At 36.3% G+C, this 18,459-nt stretch overlaps 1 protein-coding gene across 2 annotated transcripts in view; it reads right to left on the bottom strand.

The window, feature by feature from the left end:
• The window catches only part of LOC127446553 (SLIT-ROBO Rho GTPase-activating protein 3), a 137,700-nt gene that overhangs the window by 60,202 nt on the left and 59,039 nt on the right, over positions 1–18,459 (bottom strand). For both annotated transcript variants that reach the window (XM_051707551.1, XM_051707550.1), the window contains exons 3-5: positions 17,217–17,379; positions 9,702–9,764; positions 526–711 (exon numbers count right to left, since the gene is read on the bottom strand). In XM_051707551.1, the coding sequence (XP_051563511.1) occupies positions 526–711; positions 9,702–9,764; positions 17,217–17,379 (412 nt within the window). The remainder of the gene's footprint in view (positions 1–525; positions 712–9,701; positions 9,765–17,216; positions 17,380–18,459) is intronic.

Raw genomic sequence — 18,459 nt, forward strand, 5'->3', positions numbered from 1 at the left:
GTTATACGAAGGAAAGAAAATCATACAGGTTTGGAACAACATTTCATTTTTGGGTGTTAAGTACATTCTGTACACAGTTTGGTTCTTCACAGGAGTGACAATGGCATTCAACACTTCCAAAATGAATTTACTCAGGGCTTGCAATTGGAAGGTTGCTGGTTTGATCCCAACAATGAGCCATCACCACTGCTCCCCTGAGTACTTAACCATGAATGAGCGAACTTAACCCAAGGTTGCTCCAGGAGGGACTGTTGATGTAATAAGTGTATACTAAAGGTCTGCTTGCAATGCTGGTCTTGATGATGCTATGGAATTTCACTTCAAAACACTGTGGCCCAAAGCAAATGGATGCTTGGCTGATCTTTCATTGTGTACTGATAATAAACCCTTCACTTTAAGGGTTACAATTCAACTTGAGAGCATATAAGGCAATGGAATGAATGTGAGTCTAGGCTGCAACAGCCCTTTGGTTAAGTAAAAACAGAGTAATAGGGCTTGGGCACTAGCTAACAAGAGCAATCTCACCTTCTCCTTCATCTTCTCAATCTTCCTTACTGAGCTGCGGCGCTGGGGTCGGTCTTCATGGCGTAGGAGGTTGACATTGAGGTCTCCAGACTTGCTGAACTGCTTCTCCTCTTGTTTCTCGGCCTCCTTAAGCTTGCTCTCTGCACTGATGCTCTCCGTGTGGTACATGTGATACGTTTTCATCACCTGCAGGAGGGTGAGAAAAAGTAAAACAAGAATTACACCAGGCATACTTCAGTTAACCAAGTAATTAATTGGCTGTGCAATTCAGAAGGTGTTTACTTGTCTATTATATAAACAACAAAGTTTGGGGCCAATTACAACGAATGCGTCTTTGCGCTAAAAAAACTAGATGCAATGCCATGAATAAAACAGAATACAGGTGTCTTCAGACACGTTTTTATAATCCAAAGTTCTTATTAATTTGACATGGCATCTAAAAATGCAGCACTCCTTTGTGAGATGCTGAAAAACATATACAACAATATAATGTTGTATGTAATGGTCTAATCTTTATTCTCTATGAAAATGTAAATGAGAATCTGTAATATGCAATATGTAGACAACACATGGCATTAAATGTTAAAGAACAAACATAACATTTCAAAAATGTTATTCTCACATTTACTCAAGATAAACTTGGTCTTTTCTTTAATGATAAAGAGAAAACAACTCAAGCCTGACACTGCCTTAAAATGGTCCCCAGACTAGCTTCATTCCAAAGGAGTTGTACAGTTCTCAGTCAAAGAGGATCAGTTGTTTTCCCATCAGCTCTAGAGAAACAGGCCACCTCATGAATATGCAAGGGAGTATGGACTTGGCAGCGGAAGTAGCCATAATCCTGCCTCTTACCATCACAAACCCAAGCCTCCCATTCATACCCAGGATGACAGAGGCAGACTGTGTAGAACTGAAGGAGGGGGTGATCTAAGGACAATGAGATTTTGAAGTGAGTGTGTTTTTAGGAAACAAAGGACAAGCTGAATCAAACTAAACTACATATTTCGTGTAACGATTAATACCCTAACGTAATTAACCCTAACGTAGGGTTATTATAGCTAGTTTTTATTTGGTAAGACCTTACAATAAGGTTGCATTCGTTGACATTAGTTTATTACATTAGTTAACATCAAATAACAGTGAACAATACTTTTACAACACTTGGTTAATGTTAATTTCAACATACAACACTTTTTAAAATTAAACGTTGTGCATGTTAAGATGAGTTAATGCAGCATGAAATAACATGAACTAACAACGAACAGTTGTATTTATATTAATATTAATAAACATTAACCATGATTAATAAATGCTTTAAATAATCATTGTTCATTGTTAGTCCATGATACCTAATGAATTAACTAATGTTAACAAATATAACCTTATTTTTAACTGTTACCAAATTTTATTTTCTATTATTTTTAGTATAACAGATAATATATTAATATATCTTTATATATTATTATAATTTCCATTTCATTTAGTTTAGTTTTTGTTCGTTTTTAAGTTTAGTTAAATTTGTAACTAAATTTGTAAAATTTGTAACTTTAGTTGCCTGATCTAATCTAAATAAGTTTAAAGGGGTGTTCACACAGAACACATGGCATAAAAATTTTTTTAGAGACAGCGCAACAAATGGAAAAGATTGCATCCGTCTCGAGACAACTTTTAATATAATACAATGTCTTGAAAACAAAGCACTCTTTTTCGGCAATAGAAGCTGAAAAAGCAGCGAGACACAACACAATGGTCAAAGACGTCCATCGAGCACATATTTACATTGAAAAACAATTTCAAGAACTACAAAAACAGAAACTAAAATTAGTTGTTGATAATTTTTTCAGTCTCATAAAAATGTATTTTAGTTAAATCTTGTCAAATTATGTTAGGTTTGCTCTTGTTATTTCAGTTAACCAAAATATTTTCATGTTGTGTTTATTTTAGTTTTAGTTTACAATACATGGCTCCAACGATGAAGCTCCCTTTATGACAGAGGTGTTCACAGCAATGCAAACTACTTTACCTCATGTCTGATTGCTGTGACCCATTGTGCTATTCAACCTCATCATCTCCATTACTCAAACAATAGCAGAGAGTGGGGCAGTGAAAGGAGCATGCGAATGAGGAGGGAGGTCCTCTGTACCACTGCCCTGCTTTAACGGCTCCTCATAGCTGGCAGATGCCTGTCTGATGATGTTTCCAATAAAATGTTTATTAAATCACCCAACCTGCAGGGCATCCAGACTGCTCATTTGAGTGACCCTAACACTAATGTACATACACTCATTTGATTCTCACCTTACACCGCTATTTGATTCTCACCTTACACAGATTATTTACATAGAGGAGGTCATTGAGTGCAATTGCATGATGGCACTATGTATGCTTTTAGTTCATGCTGGCTAGGTGAAGGTTAAGTGTGTCAATTCTGTGCCACTAGAGGCACCAAATGGAATTGCTAAATAATGACTATATAAAATAATTATTATAATAATGATTCCCAAACAGTTTTTCCAAACACTACCACCCTATCCTATGTGCCCAGCTTATGTGTCTTCCATTGCTCAATAAAACAGGTAGTACCGCCCCAAACTTGTGCTATTGGTGGAACCCGAAGTTGATATTTTGGACATCTCAAACAAACAGCAATGAGATCTAAAAATTGGATACCTAAAATGCATCTGATAATTTAAACACAGAATTTAATAATCAGTAATAATCACTATCATACATAATGTACTATGTGTACATTTCTTACTCAAAATACACATGATTTTTTCTTCTTTTTTTTTCTCTTTTTCTGAGCATATTGATTTTTCAGCATATGGTTATATGATTTTGCATATATTGCAAATAGTGTACATAGTTATTACTGTTGCATCTTATAATAGAATTGGAAAAAGTACTTTAACAGAAAAAAAAAAATAGACACTTCCCCTTTAAGCAATATTATAAATGTAAGATGTATTGCTCCAACAAGTCTGGGCTATTTCAGTCATGGATATAAGCATATACCACTTTAGGTCCATGTTTAACAATATAAATTTGATATTTCATATCAATTTAGATTACCATATATATATAATGTAGATGCACAAAAGATAGTGAACATTAAATCCAATTTCTTGTTGAAACCAGGTTAAATAGTCTACATTCAATAGACCTATACCATTAGCCATGTTTTTAAACTAATATGACATGTTCATTAAATGGCACAAAGTATTTGGACCCAATGTCCCTAGTATTCCCTGATGGAAAAAGCTGTTTCCTCAAACTCATTAGAAAGAGGATGCAAAGGATGTTTCTCAGAGAACTGGCGGCATCTGGCCCCAGAACAGAGCACCAGACCTTTTAACAGAGTCTAGTAAAAACACATATGTGCGAAAACTGTCTTAACGCTAAAAGATTCCGAGACTGTGGTATTCTATTGATTCACATGCTGTTATGTACATTATATTAGCTGTTACAAGGTTAATGGAGGACAAAATAAGGTGTTAGAAGCTGCAGAATGTATGCACGCATGCATGAAGATGCCATTAAAACAAAAGCCTTCTATGCCACGTTACATCAGTGTCAAGTATTTTAATGCTTAGAAATAAAAAATAAATAAAATAAAAAAAACACAGACATCAGCATATTGGTGCCATTATCTCATCAATGACATGCCATGTTTTCTTCATAGGGTTTATTAAAGGGATAGTTCACCCTAAAATTAAATGCTTTACTAATGTTGTCCCTAACCTGTATTGCTTTCTTCTTTGGAACACAAAAGGAGATGTTTAGCAGAATGTTAGTCTCAGTCACCATTCGCTTTCTTTTTTGGTCGATAATTTTTCATCTTTTTACCATACAATTAAATTGAATGGTCACTGAAGTTAACATTCTGCCTAATATCTCCTTTTATATTCCGCAGAAGAAAGTAAGTCATACAGGTTTTGGACAACATAAGGTGAGTAAATGATTGAAAATATTGTACACACACAAAACAAATACTAAACTAAACTAATTCAATAAGACCACAACATTCATATAGTTAGTTATTCTTGACCCAACAGGCAGGCTGAAATCATGAATAAAAATTCAGAGCTAGAGAGTAAAAATAAAGCAGTGCCTGTTCATTGATTTGACAGGAATCTATCTATTCCAGCATAGGAAAAAATCTAGGTTAGCACTCGGCTCCTCCCAAAGCTGTCAACCATCAACGTATACCTCACACAGAAAAACACAGTAATAGAACATGTTTACAAGCAGTTTGACAGTCATGGCTGGCAAACATCCAGCAAGTCTTATTAACAAGCATGATGAGGTGAGATGGACTGTGTTTAAAGAGTTTGTTAACGCTAGGCCAAGACAGAAATTAGATAGGCCTATAGCAGTGGGACCCCTTTATGTAATTCTGGTGTAAGAAAAATCACATAGATAGAATAGCGTAAATATTTTAAAACTTAACTCTTTGACCCAATATGCTATCTGGCTAAAAACACATAGGCTTTCATGGATCAGATGATGTCATCAGAAATGATAAAGAAACATTGTCCAGCATCATGGAACACTAAACCAGTCGTGTTAGGATTGAGATTGCTGCAACCAGAGGTGGAAGTCATTCAAATATGGGAAGAGAGGATCGTTCACTGTAATTACATATGGCCACCAGGAGATAGCGCCAAGTACATGACACAGACTTAATGATAGCTCAAATGACACAGAATGGAACTGAATGAGATCTCATTACTCATTCCTGCATGTGTTGGAGAGAGAGCATACCTTTAGTCATAAATTTATTTGCATGTGTAATTAGTTCTTATGTACAATTATTATGTTTTATTTGTTTGGAGAGGCTTTTGGACACTTGGAGAAGTTTCTGGACATTAGGATAAATTATTTTTGTAATGCTATAACTTTTGATTGCTTTGTTGTATCAACACAAATTTTTACTCAGGTACAAGTGACACGATTAAAAACAAAGAGCTACCTTATCTTTCAGAGCTACCCTATTTACACCCTGAGATATATAATATCAAATCAGAAAAATAATAAAAAAATGTGGCTCAAGTTTCTTTTGTGATTTTCAACAGTTTCTTAGGCTGAGAGTCTCATAATTTAGCATAACCAATTTCATAAAAAAATTTGAAAAGGTTTTCTTTAAAATGATACCAAACAATTAACCCGCTTTGTTCTTTGTTTTGTTTTGTTTTTTTAGTTATAAGCCTTTCATCTTGGGCATACCACCGAAACAGGAATTCTTTAAAAACACCTTCAGAGCTTAAAGGGTTAAATGGTTAATTGAATTGAAAATGACAATTCTGTCATCATGTACTCAACTTCATGTTGTTCCAAACCTGTTTGACTTTCTTTTTTTTATGGCACATAAAAGGCGAAGTTTGGCAGAATGTTAGACTCAGTCACCATTCACTTTTATAAAGTCTTTTTTCATTCAATGAAAGTAAAGGGTGACTGCTAACATTCTGCCTAACATCTACTCCTCTGTAGGCACAAATTACTATTCCTTTAACAGAACCGAAGTTACATAGGTATTCTGAAGTTTTGGAAGAAGGATCATTATTCCAATGAATTCATCTCTCATTTATTACAGGACTGTTTGCTGCAAAAGCTGCTGAACTTACAGGTTCCACAAATGAGCAAATGCTATTTGTGCTATTTGTGAGTACTTTCAATTGCAAAATAAATAGCTATACGTTGACTTCTTGTAGATTTTAAAATATCTGTTTGAACTGAAAGAAATTAATGCATCAGCTATGTATTCTTCAATGGGTATTAGCTTAATGACAGATAACATTACACATGTTGTGCATTTAAAACCCAAGAAAGATAATCAATCTCCATTTATCGTGCTAATACACAAACACAAGGCAAAACTATTGCATTGCAGAAATTTCACATTGCAAATTGGGACTGCAGAAGCTTTGCATTTATATTTCTTATTCCACATTCAGGACACATAACTCAAACCACAGGAAGGAGCCAGATGGATTGATACTCAGGGCTTCCAGCACTGGCTAGCTTTCATTTTTATAGTCAAGCTGTATATCATGAACAACTGATCAGCAGCAAGCATCGCTACTGCTATGCTTTTTTTGTATCTTTACACACAGGTTTGCAATGGTTGACAGTTTTTTATAATACTGACTAACTTAATCATCAGTGCAAAAAGTCATTTAAATTTGTGGTCGACCAATATGGGATTTTTAATGACTGATTAAGTACTGATATTTATAGATCAGGTTGGCTTATGGCTTATAAAATTGTGATAATTTAAATGAACACTTTTTTACATAATATTTTCTCAAAATTCACTACAACATATTAAAAAAGAGAAAATGTGCATTTTCCATTAACGATTGTCGGTAGAGTTTGCAATTGACACTAGGCGGAATGACGACTTCTGTTAATCAGCCAATCAGGTACAGTTATTGGTGGATGTCGATAATCTGAAAATGGCCTTATATTACCGGAATAATTCATTAGAACATTACAACATTACAAATCATTAATTTGATAACACTTTACAATAAGGATCCATTCTTTAACATTAGTTAATGCATTAGGTTTCATGAACTAACAATGAACAATAATTTTTTTTTTTACAGCATTTATTCATCTTTGTTAATGTTAGTTAATAAAAATACAATTGTTAATTGTTAGTTCATGTTAGTTCATAGTGTATTAACTAATGTTAACAAATGCAACGTTTGATTTTAAAAATGTATTCCTATATGTTGAAATTAACATTAACCAAGATTAATAAATGCAGTAAAAGTATTGTTCATTGTTAGTTCATGTTAACTAATGTTGTTATCTAATGTTAACAAATGGAACCTTATTGTAAAGTGTTACCATTTATTTAATAAAATGCTTGGATTTTGAGTTGGATTTGCAATCATAAACAATGTAAACCAATAACTAGATGATTTCCAAAAATGCATATTTATTTATCATCAAATAATAAACTGCACACAGCCAATATTTCCAATAGCCCATCATCCACATTTCTCTGTCTACTTAGCACAGAAATGACACACAAATCTCTTGACCACAATGACGCAGAACATTATTTTGATCATTCTGCAGGGATTCAGCATTCTGACAGGCTCTGTTTGAGGGAAGGAAGGAAAGAGGAAGGGTGGCAAAGAATGGATAATGATTCCATGTCTTCTCCAACGATACATTATACTCCCTGTCTGTGACCTTGAAACACACCAGTGTCAGAGCGCCACAACTCAAACCAAATATGTGCACGTCTGTACGCGTTTCAACAGTTTATAGGAAGAAACACATTTGAGTGTTCAGACTCATAAGAATAATGTCTGCGCTTAAAGATTTACAGAATGGCTTCAGGACTCTTTATGGAAGGACGATTACATTCACACCTATTATTCGACTACTTATCACTGCACGATGTTTAGGAGTTACTGTTTAAAATCAGTCAGATGGAGATTATAGCAGAGCTTCAATGGATGCTAAGGACAACGAAGCAGATAAGGGTTTGAAATGCATAATGATATTATTTGGGAAAAAATGGCTTTAGGTAAATAAATACATGCATACTGTATATAAATAAATATTTTATGAATAATTTAAGGCTATATATCCATTGACTTATCTTTAATGGGGTGGGGGATAGGGATGTGTAAAACTACCAATTTTTATAATCGACTCGTCGGTTGGTTGTTTGAACGACTAGTCGGTGTAAAGGATAATTTATAATTAGGCTCTGTTATGTTCACATGACCCCGATCGGACGTGTTTCAGAGGGATATACGGATACTAAGCACAGCACTTCAACATGGTTACAAACAGATATTCAACAAATACATAGGCTAAAAAACTATAACATCATATTGCACACTATCAAACTAAAAAAAGTACGAAATAAGAAAGGCTCCATTACAGAGTGCCACGAAACTACTTATATGCATCCTAAACGCAGAATGACATGCTTCAACATAACCGGAGTGCTTCTGGGTGATCCTCGCTGTGCATTCAGAAGTGCAGAACTGCTAGATAATATTGCGGGTACACATCTAGTTCATGACATCAAGCAGTTTAAACCTTTTTTACTGCAATTATTGTCAGACAGAATCAGCAAAAGACTTTAATCTCTCAACATCATCTCACAAATACAGTAACATTACTCATAGCAGAGGACTTAACATCTAACAGTGAGCATCTTGAAATGTATTGTTGATGCGGCGCTTTAATGTAACAGCAGCACATAAAAGAGTTGAAACTTCTTGCAGAGGGTTTAACCATGCTGATTCTTATTCACTGTTAAGCACAGCAAGTTACCATTATGCAAAAACACTCTCAAAGAAGTTGCGTCTCCCCATAAAACCACCACCACTAAAAATATTATTGTTAGTAGTTGACCCACTAATTGACTAGTCAGTTGTTGGATGACTAGTCGATTAGTCGACAACCCTGGCTCATCCCTAGTGGTGGAAAATACATTTGGACTACATCACACTGACTTTTCCAATGGACACTTCAGTATTCTTAAAGACCTAAAATGTTATATAAAAAAATAAAAGATAAGATCATGGTACTTTTTAGTAAATGTAATAATAGATCATAGGAACTGCACCGTAGCTAGTTCAATCCAGATATACTTCATATAGATGAAGCATTTTACTATGCCACCTGCATAAAGATGCTGAAAGGACATCTGAAATAGGTCAAGCGATGGAGATGTGTGAAGAATTTTTCTCTGATGCCCTGTCATGGGTGACAACATTAATCTCAGCCTGTTCCGCTGCAGAAGTAGCTTGGATTTTATCCAGGTAAAAAAACAGACTACAGACAAACTAATGGAACCAAAGCATTTTAGCTCCTAATGGCCAATGTACCATTACAAATGTATTTGCAAATTTACAAATGAACTATATTCGGTATTCCCCCCAAAATCCCTTGATTCGGTTTCCCATCCTTTAACAAAAAACTATGTGAAGCAACAGTTTCTTTCTCCCCAAAAACTGTCACACAGCCAAACTGGTTTTGTTTTGGCCAGAGACTCAGCGTTTCCATGGTGCATGGCAGAACACAGCGGGTGAGAGCTCCATTCAGACTGAGAGTGGGAGAGCGAGAAAAATACAGAGAAATAGAAAGAGAGAGAGAGAGAGAGAGAGAGAGAGAGAGAGAGAGAGAGACATTATACTCACAGTGTACAGTTCGTTTGTCACTTTCACTAGCTCCTCGTGCATCTGAATGCCAATTTCTTTACTCTGCAATACAACAAAAAACAAAATGGGTTACAAATATCAGACAAACTCTAAACTCTGCAGCGACAATAAATGAAAAAAAAAAAGTTTACAGAAAAACAAAAACATTAAAAACTCATTTTCTACTTGCAAGATAACAGCCTCGAGTATTAGTCAAACAGTTCTTCTGACAATCTAAGGTGTCGTTCAGACAAAACATTTTCTTGCACTAAAAAAAGCAGGACACAGCGCAACGAATGGAATAGAATGCAGGTGCCTCGTTTTTTAAAGTGAAGACGCATAAATATAGAAAAATAAAATGAAAAACAACGCAGGTGGATGCAAAATGTGTTTGGTGTAAACGGCCCTAAACAACCCCATTACTGTATTCAGAAGCAGTCCAGTGTGACAAAACAACAAAAGTAATATCTGCTGCAATTTTTAACATCTCGTTCTTGACTCATTGTTTCATCTGCCACAAACTGTTTTAAAAACATGAAAATACATTTATTTCAGAGATTAAAACTGGACGCTGCTCACCGAATAATACAATAATATATATGTACAGGTGTATTGTACAACTAATGAGACCATGTGACAAGTACCATACCACTGTTTTAAAAGTGTGCATATTATTTCTTGTACTATTTTAAAACAAACTGTCTGCAATAAACAGTATGTACTGTATGAAGTACCCTAGTGACCACAACTCATCATTTTAACTCATGGTGTCTTGGTCTGACAAAAATTTGTGGCTGTCTGAAGAATTTGGGGTGTTTCAGTACTGACTGATTAAATGTTTAAATGTAAGGGGCCATTCAGACCAAATACATTTTTGCATTAAAAAAACTAGATGCAGCACAACAAATGGAACAGAATGCAAGTGTCTCTAGATGCCTTTAATTTGACACGCATCTTAAAAAATGTGGTGCTCCAACGTGAGACACTAAAAACACAGTGAGATGCGACACAATGGTCAAAGACATCTGTTTTGCTCATGTTTACATATAAAAACTATTAAAAAAACAAAAAAAAAACAGAGCAAACAGATGCAACAACACATTCAGTATTAACAGCCCCTAAGCTTTATCATCATCAGTCTAGTAGCCCATGTTGTAGCCTTTATGTACAGTATGGAGAATACACTACATTATCACTAAACACCAAAACAGGCCATGGTTTCAGCTAATCAATCAGATATAAAGCTTTCCAAATAACCTCAAATCTACAGCATCAAAATAAACAATGCCTTCAGATAGGGACCAAGCAGTAAACAGTGCATTCTGCCACTGATTGTGACACTGAAAATAATGGCTTATGTATTCTGTACTAAAATAAAACCATCTTAAATAATCATTTAATAATTCAACTAACAAGTTAAGGAAAGTAGACAACTCTCTGAGAAAATAAAACATTTTGTACCTCCTCCCACACACCACAGCTACTCCTGCATATGAGCATAAACACACACACACACACACACACACACACACACACACACACACACACACACACACACACCTGGAGCAGTGTGATCTGAAATTGAGAGAATGTTCTGCATTTAACTGAAAGTAGGTAAGACGATCTGGCAGAAGTAAGAGGGCAGGAACTCTGGGGAAATAAAGAAACTGTTCACCGCAAGCACAAGTTGTTTATTAAGTACAAAACAAAGAGACCGGCCCAGATAAACACAATCTAAAACTGACAACAACAAAAAAAGAACATCAGGAGAAAAAGACAAAGCGCAAATCCTATCCCCATCGACTGTACAGGTAGAAGCATTGACTTTCTTTTCTTTTTTTTTCTTTTTTGCCAATAGTTCATTAAAACTGTGTAGGAATGAACCATGCAGGTACGAACCATGCATCTTGTGGTACTTCTAGTCCATAGTGAAATTTGTTTGCGCTTACAGTATGTGTGTCATATTGTAAAGTACACATAGCTTGTGAGCCTCCATTTAAAGCAATGCTTATCCCAGTCTAGGCATGCACTTGAATGAATTACCCCAGTGGCCCTGCAATGCCATTTTATGTTCAAAAACCACGATGGACATTGATTCTCAGTGATCAATAAAGCCTGCAGCATGAGAACAGCCAGGGCTGTGCTTAGGGATTAAATAGAATCTCTCTCTACACACATAAATGTGCAAACATGCATATACACTTAAGGCAACCAATTTACACATCTTGTCATCTGTGCTAATAGGATAAGCACCTTAATATTTTTCATGTATATGTATTGATTATGTCTTTAGGTATAAAATACACTCAATATAGTACAATATACCTTTGATGTGGGCTAAGCCTTATTTTGGGGGAAAGAGATGGAATGCCTGAATTGAAGCCTAGTCTTTTATGATACTTTTTGGTCAGTTTTAAGCTTTACAATGATTACCTATGAACTGCCATTGAATTGAAAAGACATGAGTGTTCAGAATGACATGAGGGTGTGTCATTTATGACCATTTTTTTTTTTTTTTTTTACTTTCCTTTAAATGCACATGGGAAATGAGAATCAGTATTGCTGCTGTGCACCTCACATACACAGCACAGAATAGATGGCAAGAGCTCAGTAGAAAGCTCTGATGCAACATTATGAAAGAGCTAAAGCCACTGACACACTGCAGTTTCTTGCCGCTGGTAACACTGGCATAAGACTGTTCAAAATGCTGTCAACCTACATGTTTCCCAGCTGTCTTAGCTGCTCATTCATCCTCATCTGAGCCACCAGAGAGATAGCTCTGCCAGAGCAGGCAGCCAAACATTTCGCTAAGTTCAGGTGTACATTTCTCATCTCGCTGTGTGTTGGAATACTTTGACACAGACTAAACTGCTGGTAGTGTTTAACTGCTATTGTAAGTTCTAAATATATAATTTCAGAAAAAGTTTAAATATACAAATTTACAAAATGTAAGGAAGGCTATTCATTATCAGTCCATATGTGCAGACTTGTTTAGACATTGTAATGGTGTAGAAGACAGTAGTTAGCTCTATGCTGCAGGGACTAGAAAACAGTTGGTTTGACACCTTAAAGTTGGCGTGCAAATATCCCTCTCCATTTCGCAACTTCTGCAGTTTCTACTATTTTGCAATACTCTTTATTTTCCAGCTTGCACAAAGCTTGTTCTTGCACAAATAGTGTTAGGTAGACTACATCTGAAATGCGATATTGTACTGATTACAAATTACTACCTAACCATAACCCTAACCTAACGCTAACCTAACCTATCCTAACAAAAAATAGTAATCATTAACCTAATCTTTTAGATTAGAGTTTTTAGGTAATCTAATTTGATTACTTTTGGATTACTTAATGCATGACTTGATGAAAATATAATTTTAAGTGTATTAAGTATTGGGTACAATTTGCACTTCTTTCGTTAAAACATTCATTAAACATGAAATCAAACATCAATTTGCTATTTATTAGTCCCTGAGCCATGGAATCCATGAAAAAGTAACTGTAATCTGATTCACACATAAAAAATGTTAAGTAATTTAACTTCTTGCCGATGACTTCCTCTGATTACTTAGTACTTATTACTCGCTTTTGTAATCTGATTACATTTAGTCCATCACTACTCAACACTGTGCACGAATGATGCTGTAGAAATGTATATTTTTTCTGCATTCATGGGAAAAATGCTAAATATGATGCCATTCACTAAACAATTCAGCATACAGTGAAATACATATTAAATTTCCACTGTGCACAATTAACAGAATATACTGTAAGAATGACATTTACTCCTAAGATCCAAGGCTGTAACCACATATTTTTGACTGAATGAATATATTCAACTACATTAATACATTCTTAAATGTATTAATTGAAAAATCAGACATCTTAAACATATTTAGGTTGACTACAAATCTGAATATTGGGGGGGACAGCTAATTTTACAAACTAATTGCCATGAAAACAAATGTATCCTTAAGCATATTTGTGTTTTTAACTTTTATGTTTGACCATTTTGCCATTTTGGGGTTAGCACAGTGGAAAAGAGTATGTGGGAACAGGATCTGGAAATGACATTAGCTGGATTACGACCTGTGTACCAGTGTGAGCACCATGGCTAAACACATCCCATGTACCAACCACTGCACCATGGCTCCATTATCTTAAGCACTTTCGACTGCAATGTGTTTGGTTTGAGTGTTGGTGGTCAGTGCAGGAAAGGTTTAAAGGCCTCGATATACTTCGGAGAAGTTCTTCTTCGTTCTTCATTCAGGGGTACAAAGAAGTTCTAAACAGCCAAGCAACGGTATACTATTTGTGAAAATTCAGACACCCGCCACTCCGCTGTGGGAGGCATTTAGAAATACATTTAAATATGAGGATGCTCAGTAAAACCTTAACTAATGTGACATTAAAATGTGTTATCAATTACTTTATGCCTCAATCTATGAGTAGAATTCACATAAGATCAATAAAAGAAGTTGTTTTAACCACTCATTGATGATTTAATGTAATACAGTATATATGCAGTAGAAAATGTTACATTTTTCTTGTTTAGATTCTGAATTCATGACGCTAATGTGCTAAAATGCTATATGCGGCCATAATATGCAGCGATTACACTGTTATTGTAATTTATGAGGACACTGATACAACTGCAAAGATGGATGTATAAAAGAGTAATAATGGGCAAAATACAGACAAAAGAATGATGATAAGACAGGCATATCTTACTTTGGGCAGATGTGTGAATGGCTGATTTTATAACTGTGATTCAGTTAGCTAGTTGTGTGTATAAATTTGCCAAACTGCTTGCATTTTTAGCGACACGTACATGATCCGATTGTTTACATATAGAACGTCGGCTAAATATTGAGTTTATTATCAAAGTTTATCATCGTTAATTAATTTTTTTGATAAATATTAATATAATTTCATTGCCCAGCACTAGTTGCAGGGCACTTCTATACTGTTGTTCTGCTGTAAAGAAGTTCTGAGTGTTACAAGTTGATATTTTTAGTGCGCTGCTATGCGGTTGCAATGGTGTTCTAGGTGGTTGCTAGGGCAATACTACATGGTTGCTAGGGTATTCTAAGTGGTTGCTTACTCGCCCAAATGAAAAGAGTCCACCCCCAAGTTTAAAGGGGCATTTCCACCATCAGGCCGAACGGTTCGGAGCACGGTGAGGAACGGTTCCAGTAGCATTTCAACTTAAACATGGTTCATTACGGCACAGTTACAAACCTCTCGCCTTTTTCTCTTTGCTTTCCTTTTTTCAACATGGGCCATGTCTTTTCTGTGCTTTAGCAGAGTGAAAACAAGGGGAAAAGCGGCCCTAAAAACTGGAATATGTGATCATCCTCCATTCCACAATTGCTTCAATGTTTACCTCTCACGCCGTCGACAACTGACGTATTATATTTACGTACATTCAAGCACCACGGTTTAAAAATAAACTGTAACCATGCCAACTGGCCCGGATCAGCATGAAAATTCACAGTTTCGCAATGAGCACTGTTCGGCCCGATGGTGGAAAAGCAGCTTTTGATATTCTGGTCTCTCAATATGGCTTACAGTAAGTGCCTCCTTCAATAAAATCTTTGTGATTCTTTTCACCCATTTATCATCTGCCAGGCAAAAATCAAAGGTCTGATTGCTTAGAAAACCTCTCCTCAGCATGATTAGAGGAGTCATTCATTTGTTTTCTTAAAAATGGTTTCATTAGGTGCATTAGTTTTACTGCCACAGTATTTATAATTCTACATGACAGAGCTGAGCCTGTCACATCACAGCAGCACTCAAGTGTACATTAATATTCATAACAGCAGATTGAGAAGGGTATTCTAGGTGACCTTGTTACACTCACTGCAAGTAATTAAGAGTTTCCCAGGGTGTAGCTGAGTAAGTAAAGATGCTGACTACCAAACCTGGAGTCGCAAGTTCGAATCCAGGGCATGCTGAGTGACTCCAGTCAAGCTTCCTAAGCAACCAATTGGCATGGTTGCTAGGGTGAGTAGAGTTACATTGGGTTAACCTCCTCGTGGTCGCTATAATGTGGTTCTCGCTCTCGGTGGGGCACGTGGTGAGTTGTGCGTGGATGCCGCGAAGAATAGCGTGAGCCTCCACATGCGCTACGTCTCCGAGGTAACGCGCTCAACAAGCCACGTAATAAAATGCACGGAGAGTCTCAGACGCGGAGGCAACTGAGATTCGTCCTCCGCCACCCAGATTGAGGCGAGTCGCTACGCCACCATGAGGACTTAGTGCGCATTGGGAATTGGGCATTCCAAATTGGGGAGACAAGGGGAGAAAAAGAGTTTCCCAGGGTGTACTGGCTGTGTTTTATTGGTTTGCCGTCACCCCACTGAATCACTCTCCTATGAATGGTGACTGGAAGCACGAGGCCTCACCTACAGGAAAAGCAGCCAGGTGTAAACACACCAGTAGTGTTTGGATTAGGCCACAGAAATTTGGGCTATGTGTTGACAACGTGCCAACTTATATAGCCAAGACCCCATAAGGCGCACTATGGAGAACACTGCCAGTGGCAACACTCCTCACCACAGTATGATTTTAACTCTTAAGAGGATGTGCATAAATTGAGCATAGTCACACTGTGAGACAGCATGTGTTTAGGCATGCCCATTCATTTTGTTGCATACCAACCGAACACTCTGTCAGCAGGCATGTTTAAAATAATAATCTAAAATTCCAACACAGCTGCAAAGCAAGAAGGAAGGAGGTACAGGTTGCTGTGCTAAGAAAAATGTCTCCCACAAAAATGCATGCAAATGTATGAATTTGGCTATGTTAAGGAATATATAATAATTTTAGAGCTGTGGTGGGTGTTACAATCTCCCACATTTGGATAAGTTTAATGTTCTCCAGCAGGCCAACTGTAAAAAAACATAACATAAAGAGATAGTTCACCCAAAAATTTTAATTTTCTGACATAATTTACAAACCTGTCATTCCAAACTAAGGCCACATTCACACTAATATGAGGAAAACACTGTTCCAGTGTGGATGAGTGGCTTAAACCTAGAAAAATCAATGCGCTTAAAAGTATTAAGGTGGACGTGGCCTAACTTTCTTTTTTGGAACACAGAAACAAATGTGTAGCAAAATTTTTACACCACTGCCCTTTGCATTCGATGAAACTGAAAGGGGATGGTTGCTGTTGAACTCCAAAAAGGACAATATGACACTATATTCTTAATTCACTTATAATTCTCACTGATTTGCCATAGCTCTCAAATATCTTTAGCATAACCCTTATTCACCTCCATTCAAATATGGGATGTCAGAATGCATTGTGCAAGTTTTGATGTCAGTGATGCAATAAGCCATTGGTTCTTGTGTATGTCGTAATCAATCGCGACACGCCAAACGTGAATTTGTGCAAGTGCAAATGACTTTAAAGATCTACGGCTAAATCCAGGGGCAGTTGAGGATATGAGAAACAGAAGTGGTATTAGATGTGAGAGGAAAAAAAGGTGTCGAAGACCAGATACGGACCTTTTTGAAGAGCCGAATGACGTCTTCACTGATCTGAGCCAGGCGAACGATGACATTATTCACATAGATGTCGTTAAGTGTGGCGTGATCTCTGCTTTCTCTTCGAGTCTGATTTAAAACCAGATACCAGCAGTTTACTGAAGACAGAAGGTGCTGTTCTTTCCTGTAGAGGCAGAAAATGAAAATGGGAAAATAATGTTAAATACGGTTAGCCTATAAGTTGGCTTACTTGCTTTTTTGTATTGCAATCATTTCTTCCCTTTTTGCTGCAATGTTTGATTGCTTCTCCATATCACATATAACGTCCATATAACATCTCATCTTCTTGTCTTAGAATATGACAAATGCAGACGTACAGTATATAATCACTGTTAGTGACTTTGTTAGTGAAAATTGTGTTTTGACAGCCAGTCATCCCCATTGTGTTCCAAGTTCCTGCTAATTTCCACTTTTATCTAACAATGTAGATACAAACTTTAAGTGACATTATTCTGCCAACTACATTTTTACAATTAGGGTTTTGTGAGTTGTCATCACAGTGTTGCTATGGAGTTGCAAGGGTATTCCAAGTGGTTTTTAGGCCTCATCCACACCAAATGGAAATCAATGTTTTTTGTTTTGTTTTTTACAAAAATGGGTCCCACTTTATATTAGGTGTCTTTAACTGCTAACTCTAACATTAAAATACATATAATACAATGTATTTATTGTGTAACTACATGTTCTGCAAAAATACTCACAAGATTTACATTTGCTGCTACTGAGGTTAAGTTACGGGTAGGTTAAGGAGTGTATATACTGATGTAATTAAATACAGGTACTTTAAATGTCAGTACAATGCAACAACACTTATGTACATACTAAGTAAATTGTATCAAATGATTACGTGCATAGTAAAAATACTAAGTCTGGTCACTTACGCAATTGATAGTAAACTCTGAAGCAAAGACGTGGACAATTTTAGATGTCATTCATATCGGTAGCACTGTGCAGGACAGTTTTCGTGATATGAAATTTCATATTTAGGTTTAGGGGTTTGTTCAAATCCCTAACACTATGTATGAGCAATAGTAACAGTGATGACAGCCTTGGCAAGCACCATTAACCGGTTAACCTGTGCCCCCTTGTTTTGACCACAAGCCAATAATTTCAACTCAAGATTCAAGGGCTGTAGTTTATCACTCCTTTGTATTACAAACATAACTGTGGTCTCTTTTGAAAGAAGACACATGAAAGTTTGTTG

Source organism: Myxocyprinus asiaticus, chromosome 9 (assembly GCF_019703515.2).
Source record: "Myxocyprinus asiaticus isolate MX2 ecotype Aquarium Trade chromosome 9, UBuf_Myxa_2, whole genome shotgun sequence".
NCBI lineage: Eukaryota > Metazoa > Chordata > Actinopteri > Cypriniformes > Catostomidae > Myxocyprinus > Myxocyprinus asiaticus.